This window comes from Plectropomus leopardus, chromosome 19 (assembly GCF_008729295.1).
Source record: "Plectropomus leopardus isolate mb chromosome 19, YSFRI_Pleo_2.0, whole genome shotgun sequence".
NCBI classification, from domain to species: Eukaryota; Metazoa; Chordata; class Actinopteri; order Perciformes; family Serranidae; genus Plectropomus; species Plectropomus leopardus.
In genome coordinates this window covers 23,162,315-23,175,322 of record NC_056481.1, presented here as the reverse complement: position 1 = coordinate 23,175,322, position 13,008 = coordinate 23,162,315, and the positions used below count along the sequence as shown (strand labels likewise).

The following is a 13,008-nucleotide window of genomic DNA, read 5'->3' as shown; positions in this document are numbered from 1 at the left end:
CACTGACATGCAAGTGACATTGATTATCTCAATCTTGAGAAGAAAGCAACTGAGAGTACTTCCCAAAATGTTTAACAGATAAATTACTTCATAACACTGAAATATGCATGCTGCCTCTCTAACAGCATCTCACCTTCATGTTTTCCTTTTCACCTTGTCTATTTTTCTCTCTCTCTCTTTGTCTCCTTGTCTCACTTCCTTTGGACATGTCTACTACCCTCACCTTTCCTCCTCCATTCTCACACCCTTTCTTCCCTTCCGCTGTCCCCTAAACTGGGCTGGAGTCGTTCCAAAGCATCATCAATAAATCATGAAGAGAAGAGAGAAGGAGATGCTGAGGATTAGTTCCTGTGCTTCACCTCCTTTAGTGTGACTCAATCACAGGTCTGAATTCCAAGAGGATATGTTGAATATTTAAAGCCAGTTAAAGGTGCTAAGCGTGCATTTTAAACATCAATACATCATGGCAAAATTAATAGCTATACCCTCATATAATTAAATTAAATGATTGAAAACATGGTCAAGGTGAAAGGTTTCCCATACAGTCTCTGCTTTGTGTCAGGCTGTTTTAATCTTCCGCAAATTTACAGTAAGGCCGCACTCCCTATACAATTTTTGGCTGTTTTTTACTTTATTGAAGAGGACAAGCACATTGCAGCTGATTGATTTTTGCTTCTGTCTACATCTGACATCCACAACCCTAACAAACTCTCAGACCTTCAGCTCTGCTTCACATTGAAAAAAAAAAAAGAAAACAGATCCTGTGACTAGCAATTCTACACAGGCCCCGAGGGGCAAGTGAGAAAAAAAAATCTGGTTAAACATTTTCTATGTCTGATCTAAAATTGTTTTCTCTCCTGTGTTTATATAAGAACATGTTTTAAAAAGCGTTTGCCAGGATAATCTTTATATCCCTAACATTTTTCTTAAATGTGAAGCAAGTGGAAATGAAAACATAAAAAGTTTTGCTGTGAGGAAAAAAGTTTTTTTTGAGGTTCATTTCCTTTCTTTTTTCTTTTCTTTTTTTTGTAGGGATCATTTAGGTAATTTATATATTATTTTTAACCTCTGAAATATAAAGGTTCCAGAAAAAAATGACATTTTTACAAACTGAGCTATACAGCCAAAATGAGTATTTTCATCCATGGTGTCAGTCATCAAACATCACACCCGATTATATATTGAGGGAGTCCAGTGAAGTGATCGACCCGACTGTCTTAGCGTCCCTTCCTCTCTCCGTCTGCCTTTTTCTGTCAATCCATCGCCCTTCGTCCTGTTCCCTCCTCACTCCCCCTCTTCCTCCTCCTTTCTGTCTCGCTCCGGGAGGAATCCAGCCAGAGAAAGTGTGAATTCAGATCGATGTTCTATGGATAGCATAGTCAGCCTGCAACAGTGAGTGCTGATACACTCTGCACTTTGAATCCCTCGGCTATTGACTGGGGCTCCGCTGCACCAATCAATAAATAAATACATAAATAAATGAAAACACTCTCATGACAAGTCATTCAATCTAGAGCTGAGTTTAGTTACAAAAACTCAGTTCTTTTTAATGCAAATTGACTTGTTTTGAGTGTTTTTACTAACTGGATATGAACTGATTAATCTGGCTTATTAGGGACGCTTCAAATCTCTGTCTTGTTTCATTTAAAAATCTTTGTGAAAAATGTGCATTCTGTAACTTTGTAGCAGAATATTTCCTACTTTATAATTTGTGATACGATGTGTCAAGTCTTCAGTCAGACAACTGTCCTCCTAGAACAATTAAAAAGTTACTTTTGGCTCTGAATGAATTCACAGATACAGAGCTGACAAAACAGATAAGAAACTAGACTACAGAGCAAACACAGAGCCAGATTCATTATGCCAACTGTTTGTTAGGCATCTGCTACAGCAAAGAATAATTCCAATTTATTAGAACTTTTGTCTCATGTTTGTAGAACTGTCCATCATTCCTATTAGTTATAACGACAATTTCAGATATTGCGATGTGGGAATACAGTGATATCAGCACAGAGCAGTTAGATAGGACCAGAAAAGAGCAGACATGCTACAAACAAGCTAAAAGTTTAGCCAGATTTGCTAAACCTTTGTATTCAGAGCTTAAAGAAAAAATGGGCAACTAAATAATTTTCTGTTGCACCAGAATTCTGCATGCACACAGGAAGGGTAGGTTAAATTAAGTAGGTTTGAAAACTTTTATTGATATCTACATCTATCTATATTCTAGTTTGGGTAATAATGTAAAATTTCTAATACTTTTTTCTAAGTGTAACTTCATCAGACCACTATTGTTACTTGTCTCATTGGACTTCTCTTGGGTGATGCCATTGTACTCCAAAATCTCACAAATTAAGTGATGTTGATGGGAGTTCGAAAACCTACACATCTGTGAAGGCATCATGAATGCTAAAAGACGCATACAGGTTTTGGAGCAACATATGCTGCCATTAAGATGACATCTTCTTTAGAGACGTCTCTGTTCATTGTTGCAAGAAAGTGCCAAGTCACATTCTTTATCAGTGTCAACAGTGTGGCTTTGTGGTAAACAAGAACAGGAGCTAAACTGGCTTGCTGCAGTCCCGACCTGTCTACAACTGAAAATTTGTGGTGCATGATTAATTGCGAAATATGACAACGGAGATTGCTGAGCAACTTAAGCCGTATATCAAGCAAGAATGGGCAAATTTTTCACTTTAAAAACTTCAACAATTAGTCTTCTCAGTTCCAAAACATGCACTGAGTGTTGTTAAAAGAAAAGATAATCTCTCTGGATAGTAAAAAAGCCCCATGTTCCAACTTTCCAACTGTGTATTTACTAAAAAGCTATGTCAGTTTGAATAATTTATATCTTATCTCTTAACTGTAATCAATTGAACATAGGTCAAAAAAGATTTGAAAACAATTCCATTTTATTTTTAGTTACAACTAAAAAATACATTTTAAACAACATTCCAACTTTCTTGGAATTGGGATTATAATATAGATCACATGCACCTCTGTGCCCAATAAAAATGTTGCTCATAAAAGATTTTGGGAGTATTAAGCTCTAGAGCCCTGTCTTAAATATCACACAAAAACAGACAGAAAACATATCTTCACATTAAAACAACACCTGTCTGGGCTCAGAAATTTGTGTACTGGAAAAACACAGAAAACTTCAAGAGGAGAGAATATGTGCTTTGTCTGTGTTCATGACTCTGAACAACTTGACAGGTAAAACAAACAACTTGGAGGTGTTAACACCAGTCATCTGAAGCCATCAGGCAGGGAATGTTTTTATTCACACTGGGCGCTGTCATCAGCTTTTTCACACCTCTCACACATGCAGCTGAAAGTGACACATGTCCATGACTGAGTTCATGACTGAGAGCAAACTCAGCATCGCAAAGTCAACTCAGAAATTAAATAGCACAGCATTGTGGCAGAATTTCCACTGATGCAATTGTAAAAATGACTTATGTGTTTTTGTGAGATTAAAATGTCATTTGTTAGGTGTGAGTTTTCATCTACCACCAGGAAGAAAAAAGGGATGAAGGAAACAATGATGTAACAATCCATCGATCTGGACTGATATTTTAATTCAATGATCAACTATGCAATTTGATCAATAAAAGTGAAAACATCCATTCATATCATCACCTTTAGGACATGCCTCTATCTTGAAACGCTGTGTTAACAGCGAACAGCGATAACGGCAAGCAGCCAAGAAAAGACAAGGAGGGTAATGTTATTTCCTAAGGAATACATTAGAAGTGTATAAATGTATTTGATTTTGGAGAAAATACTGGTCAACAGAGACCACAAATGTCCTATGTAAACAACTCAGTTAAGATAAATCATGACGTACCTGCCTGGACCTTTTGCAACAACATTAGCTGCTTTTTCAGCAATGAAATCCTTAAAAAATTTGCATACAGGCTGAAACTGGACCGTGCTATTCTGTCAGATGCAGTGACTTAAACCAAGTCAGAGGAAGTATAAATAATACATGTAATTATTAAGTTACGAGTAGATGAGTATGAGAAAACTCTAGCCACTAGGCTAATTTATGCAATGTAAAATACTTATGCTGAAAAAGGTTATCAGGTTATATAAGTGGGGAAAACATGACAAAGACAGTTGTTTCATCCTTGAACCTTAAACTAACTATCTCAAACATTTTCATTTAAATAAATGTCTGTTAAATCACTTTCTGTCCACAGATGAGATTACACTAAGTTAATTGAGCTTATGGCCCAGTGATGAAAGTATTGCATTATTTATATAATTGCATTTTTATGAACTGGATATCAGCAGCAATGTTTGTGAAAAAAAAAAAGATTTATTACTGCTAAATTACTGCTAATGCAAACTGAACATTTCCTACTGCTGCAGCTTCACATTAAAGGCATTAGCTGGTAAAACATGAGTGGACTTTTATTATGAAGCAGTCATAAGAAATGCAATGTGTTTGTCAGTAAGATTAGCACTACAGCTACGAAAGCAGCCATTGTCAGTCTTTTTTTGACAGTGGATCAGTTTAAAATACTGCAGGGAGTCAAGGAACAGTCAGCAGCAGCAACTGCGCTCTGCTGTCTGCAGAATGGTGCCATGTGCAGCATAAAATCAAACCATGAGTGTTCCCAGAATAATGGAAAAATCCCCATTATTGCCTGACTTCCATATTAAAACAATTTTTTGCTGCCTCAGAAGTCTGTTTAACCGCATTTGCGGTTACCAACAGTCACTCCATGTGATGCTAAATTAACCAAGACTACAACTTTAACAGTTATTACTGAACATTGGTAAGGTGATTTTGTTGTGAATCCATGTTTTATGACTTTTGGGAGAATTCTGCCCTTACAACAGATAGCCCTAAGATCATGGTTTGGATTAAAAGTGAAAACATTTATCTCAAAAGGCTGTCTGTATGTATGTGGGGGTTTTTTTGTTGTTTTTTTATGGCTAAAAGCAGAAAAAAAGAGGTCTGGCAGCTACTTCTTCTCCAGACTGAGTTAAATGGCCCGACAACATCGCCTCATGTTGATTGCAGGCCCCTGAACTAAACTGAATTGAAATCATATCGTGGCAGAATTATCGGCAAATATCGTATAATTGTCCCAACCATCAATATAATACGTTATGATGTGAATAGAGATTTACACCCCTAGAAGGAAACTCCCATCTCCTGCTTTTTTTTCTTCATCATGTTAACACAGCACTACATCCATCCTGCACTCCCTTCAACATTCAACAGCCAAAAAAGCTCCCTGCACATCTCACACTCTCTCTCCACACTCCACCTGTTTGGTACACTCATCCCTCCATCATTCCCTCCTGACAGCGAGGTGATTAGGAGGAGAGAGCGAAGACCTGCTGAAAAAGCAGCTTAGCTGTAATTATCGTCTCGGAAAGAAACAAACAGTTCATCAGAGCCTTCCTCCACAGACTTAACAACTGTTGCCGGGATATATCAAATGCTCGACAACCAGCCGTTACCTAGGTTACCATTGTCTCCGTTTGGCTGGGGGCTTTCTGTACAGATGAGATTTTTTTTTTAATTGTTCAGAAAAGGAAACCCATAAAAAAAAACCAAAATATATATATATATATAACATATACACACACTCACACCTACACCCCATGTAAGCCAACGTATATGACAAGGATACAAACTTAATTTCTTGTGCCATGTTTTCTTTCACGCTCCACATCCTTCATGCTCTGATACACACACACACACACACACACACACACACGCACACACACACACACACTCACACACACACAGAACCTGCGCCAACATTTTTCAGAAATGATTTTTTTCACAGTTAGAGGGGAAAAAGTGACATGAAATATGTTGAGGGAGAGAGGAGAGGGTGATATGCGATAGTGCTCCCAGGCTCAATTTGACAGCAAGACATCACAGTTGCATGTTACATAGCATGTAGACTGCTGGACCGAAATATAGCCTCAACCTGCATTATGTTGGCTTTAACAGCTTCCATCAATGTGACGCTGTGAAGTCAAGCAGGGAGGTGGGATCAAAGTCTATGTGAGTGCTGTGAATAAGCAGAAATATATTTAGCAATGTCTCTGCATGTAGTTATTGTTTTAGTCTATGTATTTTTACCATTTTCTGCACCACAAAATAGGCGGTCTGTCTTCAGTTGAGAGACAGGAGTGGACGGTGTACATATGTTTTTCTGAATTCTGAAAAGTGTTCAATTATTGTCAAATTAGCAAACGAAAGCACAAATAGTCACCTAGCTCGCCACACAGCAGCACAGGTGCCATTTCCAGTAATCATCTGGCAAAGTGGAGACTGCACCGCTCCAATTTGAATCTAGCAGGCCTTTTCAGCCCAGTTAAACAACAGAGTTTGGATTCATTTGAGGAGGAGATTAAGCCGTGTGTGTTTTGATGTGAAAATGTGGTGTGTCAGACATCAAGGGTACAGTGTCATTTTGAAGTTAAGCATGAGAAAAACTTCAAAGATGAGTTCAATAACACTGAGTCTTTTAAAAGAGTAGTGGTGCTGAAAGATGCTAAGCAAACTAGCATGTTTTTTTAAAAAAAAACCAAAAAAAAAACCATAAAAATCAGGCTTCATAGGGCAGCTTGAAGATTTCAGAGAGCATTGCTAAACATGTGAAATTATTCCCAGAGAGATAATATGCAAAAGAAAAGTTTGGATTCCCACATACACGCAACATGACAGCCAGGACTGACGACTCATCTCTGTCTGCAAGAACTATTGGGAGTGCATCACTGAAATGACATAAAATGTGCAGACTGAGAAGTGCAACAGTATACGTTGTGGCTATGGGAGCCCATTCTCATTCCAAACTTGTCAAATATTGCCACCTCGTCATTGCAAGCCATTTCTCATGGCAGTATGATACGCCAGGGGACGGCAACAGTTGATTACTTATTCACCAGGGTGAACTGGGACTACCAGAGGATGGGCAGTTGGTTTGTGACTGTGTTATTAGCAGGAATGGACAAATAAGGTGCAAGGTAGATATATTTGTCATTTTTTTAACATTTGGCCCTAAATCCTACTACATACTGTATTTTTTAGTCAGAGGAGGAGCTACATAAGCTTCATCTTTAGCCAGCTTCTACCAGACCTGAGTGGTGCATAGTTAACTGGAGAGTAGCAAAATTAACCTATAGACGGACAATCAAAAATACTCCTGGGGGTTAACCAATTAATAGCCAACCACTGACATTCCTAGAATCAACATGTGACTTGGCACTGAGCAACCACTGACTAGGGTGATTAAAATAAGGCTTGAGCAATGGAGTACAGACTACAGCGTGCAGAAATGAGCTGGTATGTTATAAGCTGGTTCAATAAACTTTTGCCAGATCCTGCTGGAATTGCAAGAAATTCATCTTTCTTCTCCCAAAAAGCTTTAAGAGCAGTTAGCTGTTCTTTTGTTAGCCAAATTATACCGTCCAGTTTGTTACACACTGTCATGGCTTCAACAGAAAAAAGTTCCACATCCTCTGTAGTCCTTCTGATTTTTTTTGCCTCAACAGCGCTCCTCTTTATGGTCTTTGTCTCAAACTGATAAACTGTTGTGATTGGTCGGGCATGTCTCTGGCTGCTGGAAGCCTCTCCAAAAGCAGAGGGGGACTATACGCATCTGCCAGAGCAAATAAAAGCTCGCAGATTTTGTCTGGTTCCCAGGAAACTAGAAGTGATATTTAGACAGAATGTTGCTGACTTCAGTCAGCGTTTGAATTCATTTATGAAATATCCAAGTCAAATCGCTGCATTGAAATATTAAACAACAATAAAAAACTTTTGAAATATAATTATGCTCTTAGTCAAACTTTCAATTCTAGCCTGATATTGCAATATGAAAAACGGATGGGTTTGTCTATTTCCATTTTTTTTTCTGACATTCCGCACAGTAATATATCATCTAATGCCTCTCTCCTACGCCCATTATACCCCGCACTGCTACGATGACCCAGTTTCCCTCACCAGTACATTATGGTTTCATCTGTATGCATCAAGGCAGAATATCTCAGTTCATCATATTTACAGGTGTGTTACTGGATACAAGGAGGTGAAATGTCTCTCATTTCTGTGCTGAAGCACACGCAAAGGGAAGGAAACTCACCCTGTTCCCACTGATGGACAACAGAAGCCGTGGCAGAAGGATGGCATTAAAAACCAGCAGGGGATGTAGTGTGATGAAAATGTCAGACCAAAACCAGCAGGCTATGTTTTGTAACATGTTTAATCAAATTACAGTGTGTGTGCATTGCTGCGTGTGTCACTGTGTGAGTGTCTGTGCCCACTGCGCTCGTACACCGCATGCATAGAATGCCTGTTAATATGCATCTGTAGGCGTGTGTGTCTGTGTGTGTGCATGCGTGTTTGCAACTATATTGTGTGCCTGGATCTGTGCATGCAGCGTTCATGTCTTCGTGCGAAATTGAAAAAGCACAAAACTTTTCAATCAGCTCCAATCGCTTCAATCTGCGAGTGAAGTTATGACAAGTAAACAACATGAACATGTTCATCAAAAGAAACTAATTTTGCATTCACACCCTCACTCTGTGAATCTGATCTCACTCTTCAGCTGTTTGACAGATTCTGAGCACTTAAGAATTTTAAGAGGGTACTTGCTACCAATTTCTCTTGAAAAGGCTTTTACAGGACATTCAGGGTAAATTCATTTAATGGCAAACCCAGTGGAGCGTGCAGAAAGGAGGCCTGATGTTACTTAGAGGACTGGTTCTAACAGGTTTATGCTTTAAATCCAATGTTGTTTGATCTGCTCAGGGGGGCATCAGGCAAAGAAAACCCTGCAGCTTTCTGAAATCTGGTGACACAATTACATTTACAAGCTCAAAACAACTATCTCGATTCTGTCCTCCACTTGCACATTGATTACTACTCAAATTTGTTGCATGTGTTTTTGTGTACAGCTTCTTGTGCAAGCTGTCGGTGTTTACGCACAGTTATGCACGGCCACCTGTGTGTCTGTGTGCACGTGTATCTGCGCAACTCACCCAGCCACGACTATGAAGAAGTCCAAGCGGTTCCACGTGTCTCCGAGGTAACACTTCTTGCCGAAAATCCCTAGAGCCACCATCTTGATCACCATCTCGATGGCAAAGAACGCAAAGATGAAGTCATCAAAGTCCTGCAGGGACAGACAGAGACGGAAAAGACAAGTTAGCATTATTATGGAAAGTAAACAACATAATAGTGCCACAGGTGTGGCTCAGGAGGTAGAACGGGTCATCCATTTATTGGAGGATTAGCTTTTGTATCTTTGGGCCAGATACTAAACCCCAAATTGCTCCCAATGACTGTTCCATCAATGTGTGGGTGTGTGTGAATGAGTGACAGGTGGCACCTTGTATGGTACCATCAGTCACGTGTGTGTGAATGGGTGAATGTGTCATGTAGTGTGAAAAGTGCTTTGAGTGATTGGAAGACTAGAGAGGCGTTATACAAGTGCAGGTCCTTTTACCATTTACCAAAGGTGAGGTTTGGACGCAAAAACATTTTGATATTATTAGAAAAGGTCATGTTTTGACTTAAAATATCCAGTTTGGTAGCAAAATCCTGGCTGGAAATGCAGGCATTTTTTTTGAAAAGATAACGCCATTTCATGGCACTATTTCTGCAAGAAATGCAGCAATGTCATTGTAAAAATAACCGCTTTACTCTGCCCTACCCTGCCTGGAAACAGAATTATGTCTATGTAAAAAAAAAAAAGCTTTTTGTGGCACTATTCAGGCTAAAAACGCAGCAATGTCTCTTTAAAAAAGAACAACCATCTTCTGTGGCACTATCACAGCTTGAAATGCAGCAGTTTCTTTATAAAAAACAACCATTTTTCATGGCATTATCATCACCCCGACTCATCACATATTGCAGCTCTGTCAGTGGAATTACACATCGACATCGAGTAAGGTATCCTTCTATCTCACGCTCCAGGATGCCACTACCATGGGATGGTGTAGCACGAAGGTTAAGATTAGGCAATAAAGTCACAGATGGTTAGGTTTAGGCAGAGGAGGTCCATGGTAAGGTGTAGAAAAAACATCACATTCAGACAGGGAGCAAACACCAGAATCCTGCATTAGATGATGGGTTTGTTGGACCCATGCACTTCCCTTCCCCCCCAGCCGATAAGCACCCTTGCACTCTTTATATTACGTCATTATCGGCAGTGTTACAACCTGATGCGTTTCATGCACACATGACAGCTTCAATGTGCATGCAAAAGGTGCCTTTTGGCGTCACACCAAAAGCACTCACAAAGTGGCCTATTTGATGGGTTTGGAATGAGACCAGGCTTGAACAACAGCAATGTCTTTCTAAAAAAACTATCTATGTGGCACTATCCCTTGTGGAATGACTGGCACAGGTCACTAAGACACAACCAGTTCAGCTGTTTTTGGGTCTCACACAGTGGTCTGCAGCTTGGTAAGAATAGCCAACTTCTTGGTGGCAGAGAGGAAAAGTGTGCATGGTTGTACAAGATGGTGTGCCGGTGCATTGGTCGATGTGTGAGATATTCTATTGGATAAGTAAAAACTGTGACCTGCTGTTGGCACAAGAACAAAAGTCAGGTGATCACCAAAGTCAGATGGCTTTATCCTCTGGGGACCATGACTGTCTCTACAAAATTTACTGGTAATCCATCAAATAGTTTTGGAGATATTCTAGTCCAAACCAACATGGTGGCCTGACCAACCATTCAACAGACCTTTCTCTCTAACATTTTTTATGCCTGTTTAAAAATAGCCCACTGAGAACCTTTGACAGTAATGCCATACTTTATTAATTCCTGCAGAGGAATCCTCTTTTCTCTTTGCCCTGCTGTCAGGAGGGCAGGCTCCCTGTGGAAGGCGGAAGAGAATAAAGATAACAGCCTCCTTGCAGCAAAGGATTTAGTATGTTGCTCAAGGACACTTCAACAAGCAACATGCTTACATTAACATGGGTCCTCTGGCCAAAGGATGGTTTTACACACCAGGAGGCCAACTTACTGCTTTAGCAGGGACTCAAGTGACAAGTTGTGTCCGATTCAGAGTATATAATGTAATAACCTGGAACATGCCGCTCATTGCACTAATCAGTATTTCTGCCCTCATTACTGTCTGTCTGGCTGTCTGGCTGAGCTCTCCCAATCATTATCAGATTGGACTGAAGACGAAAACAAGAATGAGGACGGAAGTTGGAAAAGAACTAAAAGGAAGATAACCTTAATTCTTGAAATGTTAAAATCAATAAATACATTTCAAAAAGGGATAAGAGAGGGAAATGGTGACTAGGAGCTAAAAGAATGCAAGTCAAAAAGTGGAAAAAAAAAATCTGGAAGGAGATCAAGGCACAGGACACCCACTGATAGATGAGTCATCCAAACATGAACAGAGAAATGTATAAAAATATCAAATCCTGTTAGCTTAGGCACAAGCTAGCCTCTTATTGTAAATAAAATATAGAGCTTCACATGGGAATGTACTGGTATATGTGTGTGCGATGCAAAGTTCCTATCTGTCTTTGGAGAGCATTCATGTTGTGCGTCTGGAAATCCCAACATATTTCACACAACATATGGGTCTGCACTGATACTTCCAGGGCATACAGTCTATCAGACAATAGGTTTCTTCAGCAAATAGAAGCCCCAGGTTCCTCCCAAATGTTGACCGCACATCACGACAGATGTTTTACACATCACCCATTTACTCCAAAGAGGCAGAAGAGCCATCGAGCAGGTTGTTCAGTGATGCAGAATCCCCCAAAAGAAAAGATAGAGGGAAACAAAGCATTGTGTTCAGTGTTTGATCTAAATTGAATCTGAACTGTCTCACTGCTGGAACCAACTTGTCTTTGCCATAGTACAAGTGATACGCCAGTGACAGGTATTGTGTTGACGTGCTATCAGGTGGTGATCAATGCCTGTTGATTGATCATCACCTGATATTGTCTTCGAATTTGCCCAGAGCACTGCAGCCTAACTCCACTGTTGACCTTCACAGTGTGTGACAGACATGCACTACCTCTACGTCAAAGGGGCTGTATACACGGGGAGTTCCTGCTATTTGTGCCGGTGCCTGACCAACAAGAATAGCCCATTTCCCCCTGGACAAAACACACAAACACACTGCCATCTCACTTTTGTATTTCATGGCAAAGGTTACAATCAGCATTTACTCCCTGGACAAATGATTCTGCAATCGTGAGTAATTATCAGCTCCACCTCTGACTGGCTATGATCGGAAGTGATAGAAAGACAACAGTTGGGTGGATGCCCTGATTTTAGCAAAAGGCCTTTGACAGAGCAATGCGATGACTGACCACCACAAAATATCATCTGTCTCCATCCAAGCAGAACTCAGACATAGCTCAAAAGTAGTCAAGACTGAGTTTGAAAGAGACTGAAAAAGCAACAGATACAACAAAAGAAGTAACCACCATTAACGTTTTCAATGGACTCCATGCTGCTTTTTCTGTTTACTAATCTGTTTTCAGGCACGTCTGTGATGTTGAGCATGACACACCAGTTAAAAAAATGGGGGAAAAAAACACATAAAGGCACACGCACATGCTCTAGAGCTGTGTGCATGGCTCTGGTCAAATGGCATTGGGAAAGCAGTTTATTACTTATTATTAACGATTTTTTTTTTACTAAACATGTGGTAATTTTGGTTTTAAAAGGGTGAGGGATTCCCTCACCGTCTGCTCACAAAGATATGGATCGAGAAACATAAACTTCAGCACTGCTTAGTTCAACCATTTGATCTCCATTTCTTGGCCTTTTTCACTATGCAGAAGGAGTATGGGGCCCACTTCCTGTTCACAAACTCTATGACAAAACTAGGGGTTGAAATTAGTTTCTGAACACATTTTAGGCAAGAAATGGGTAGTGCAGTAACATAATCTTGATTTATATGCGATCAGCACTGCGCAGTTTTACTGTTTAATCGGATTTCATTCCAATTTGAGAGAAAAGGAGAGAGAGAGGGTTGGGTCTCTTGATCAGT

General features: G+C 39.9%; 1 protein-coding gene across 1 annotated transcript in view; it reads right to left on the bottom strand.

Annotated features, from left to right (window-relative positions):
* The window catches only part of cacna1g (calcium channel, voltage-dependent, T type, alpha 1G subunit), a 190,942-nt gene that overhangs the window by 162,926 nt on the left and 15,008 nt on the right, over positions 1-13,008 (bottom strand). Inside the window, exon 2 of the mRNA XM_042508301.1 lies at positions 9,016-9,149. Within this exon, the coding sequence (XP_042364235.1) occupies positions 9,016-9,149 (134 nt within the window). The remainder of the gene's footprint in view (positions 1-9,015; positions 9,150-13,008) is intronic.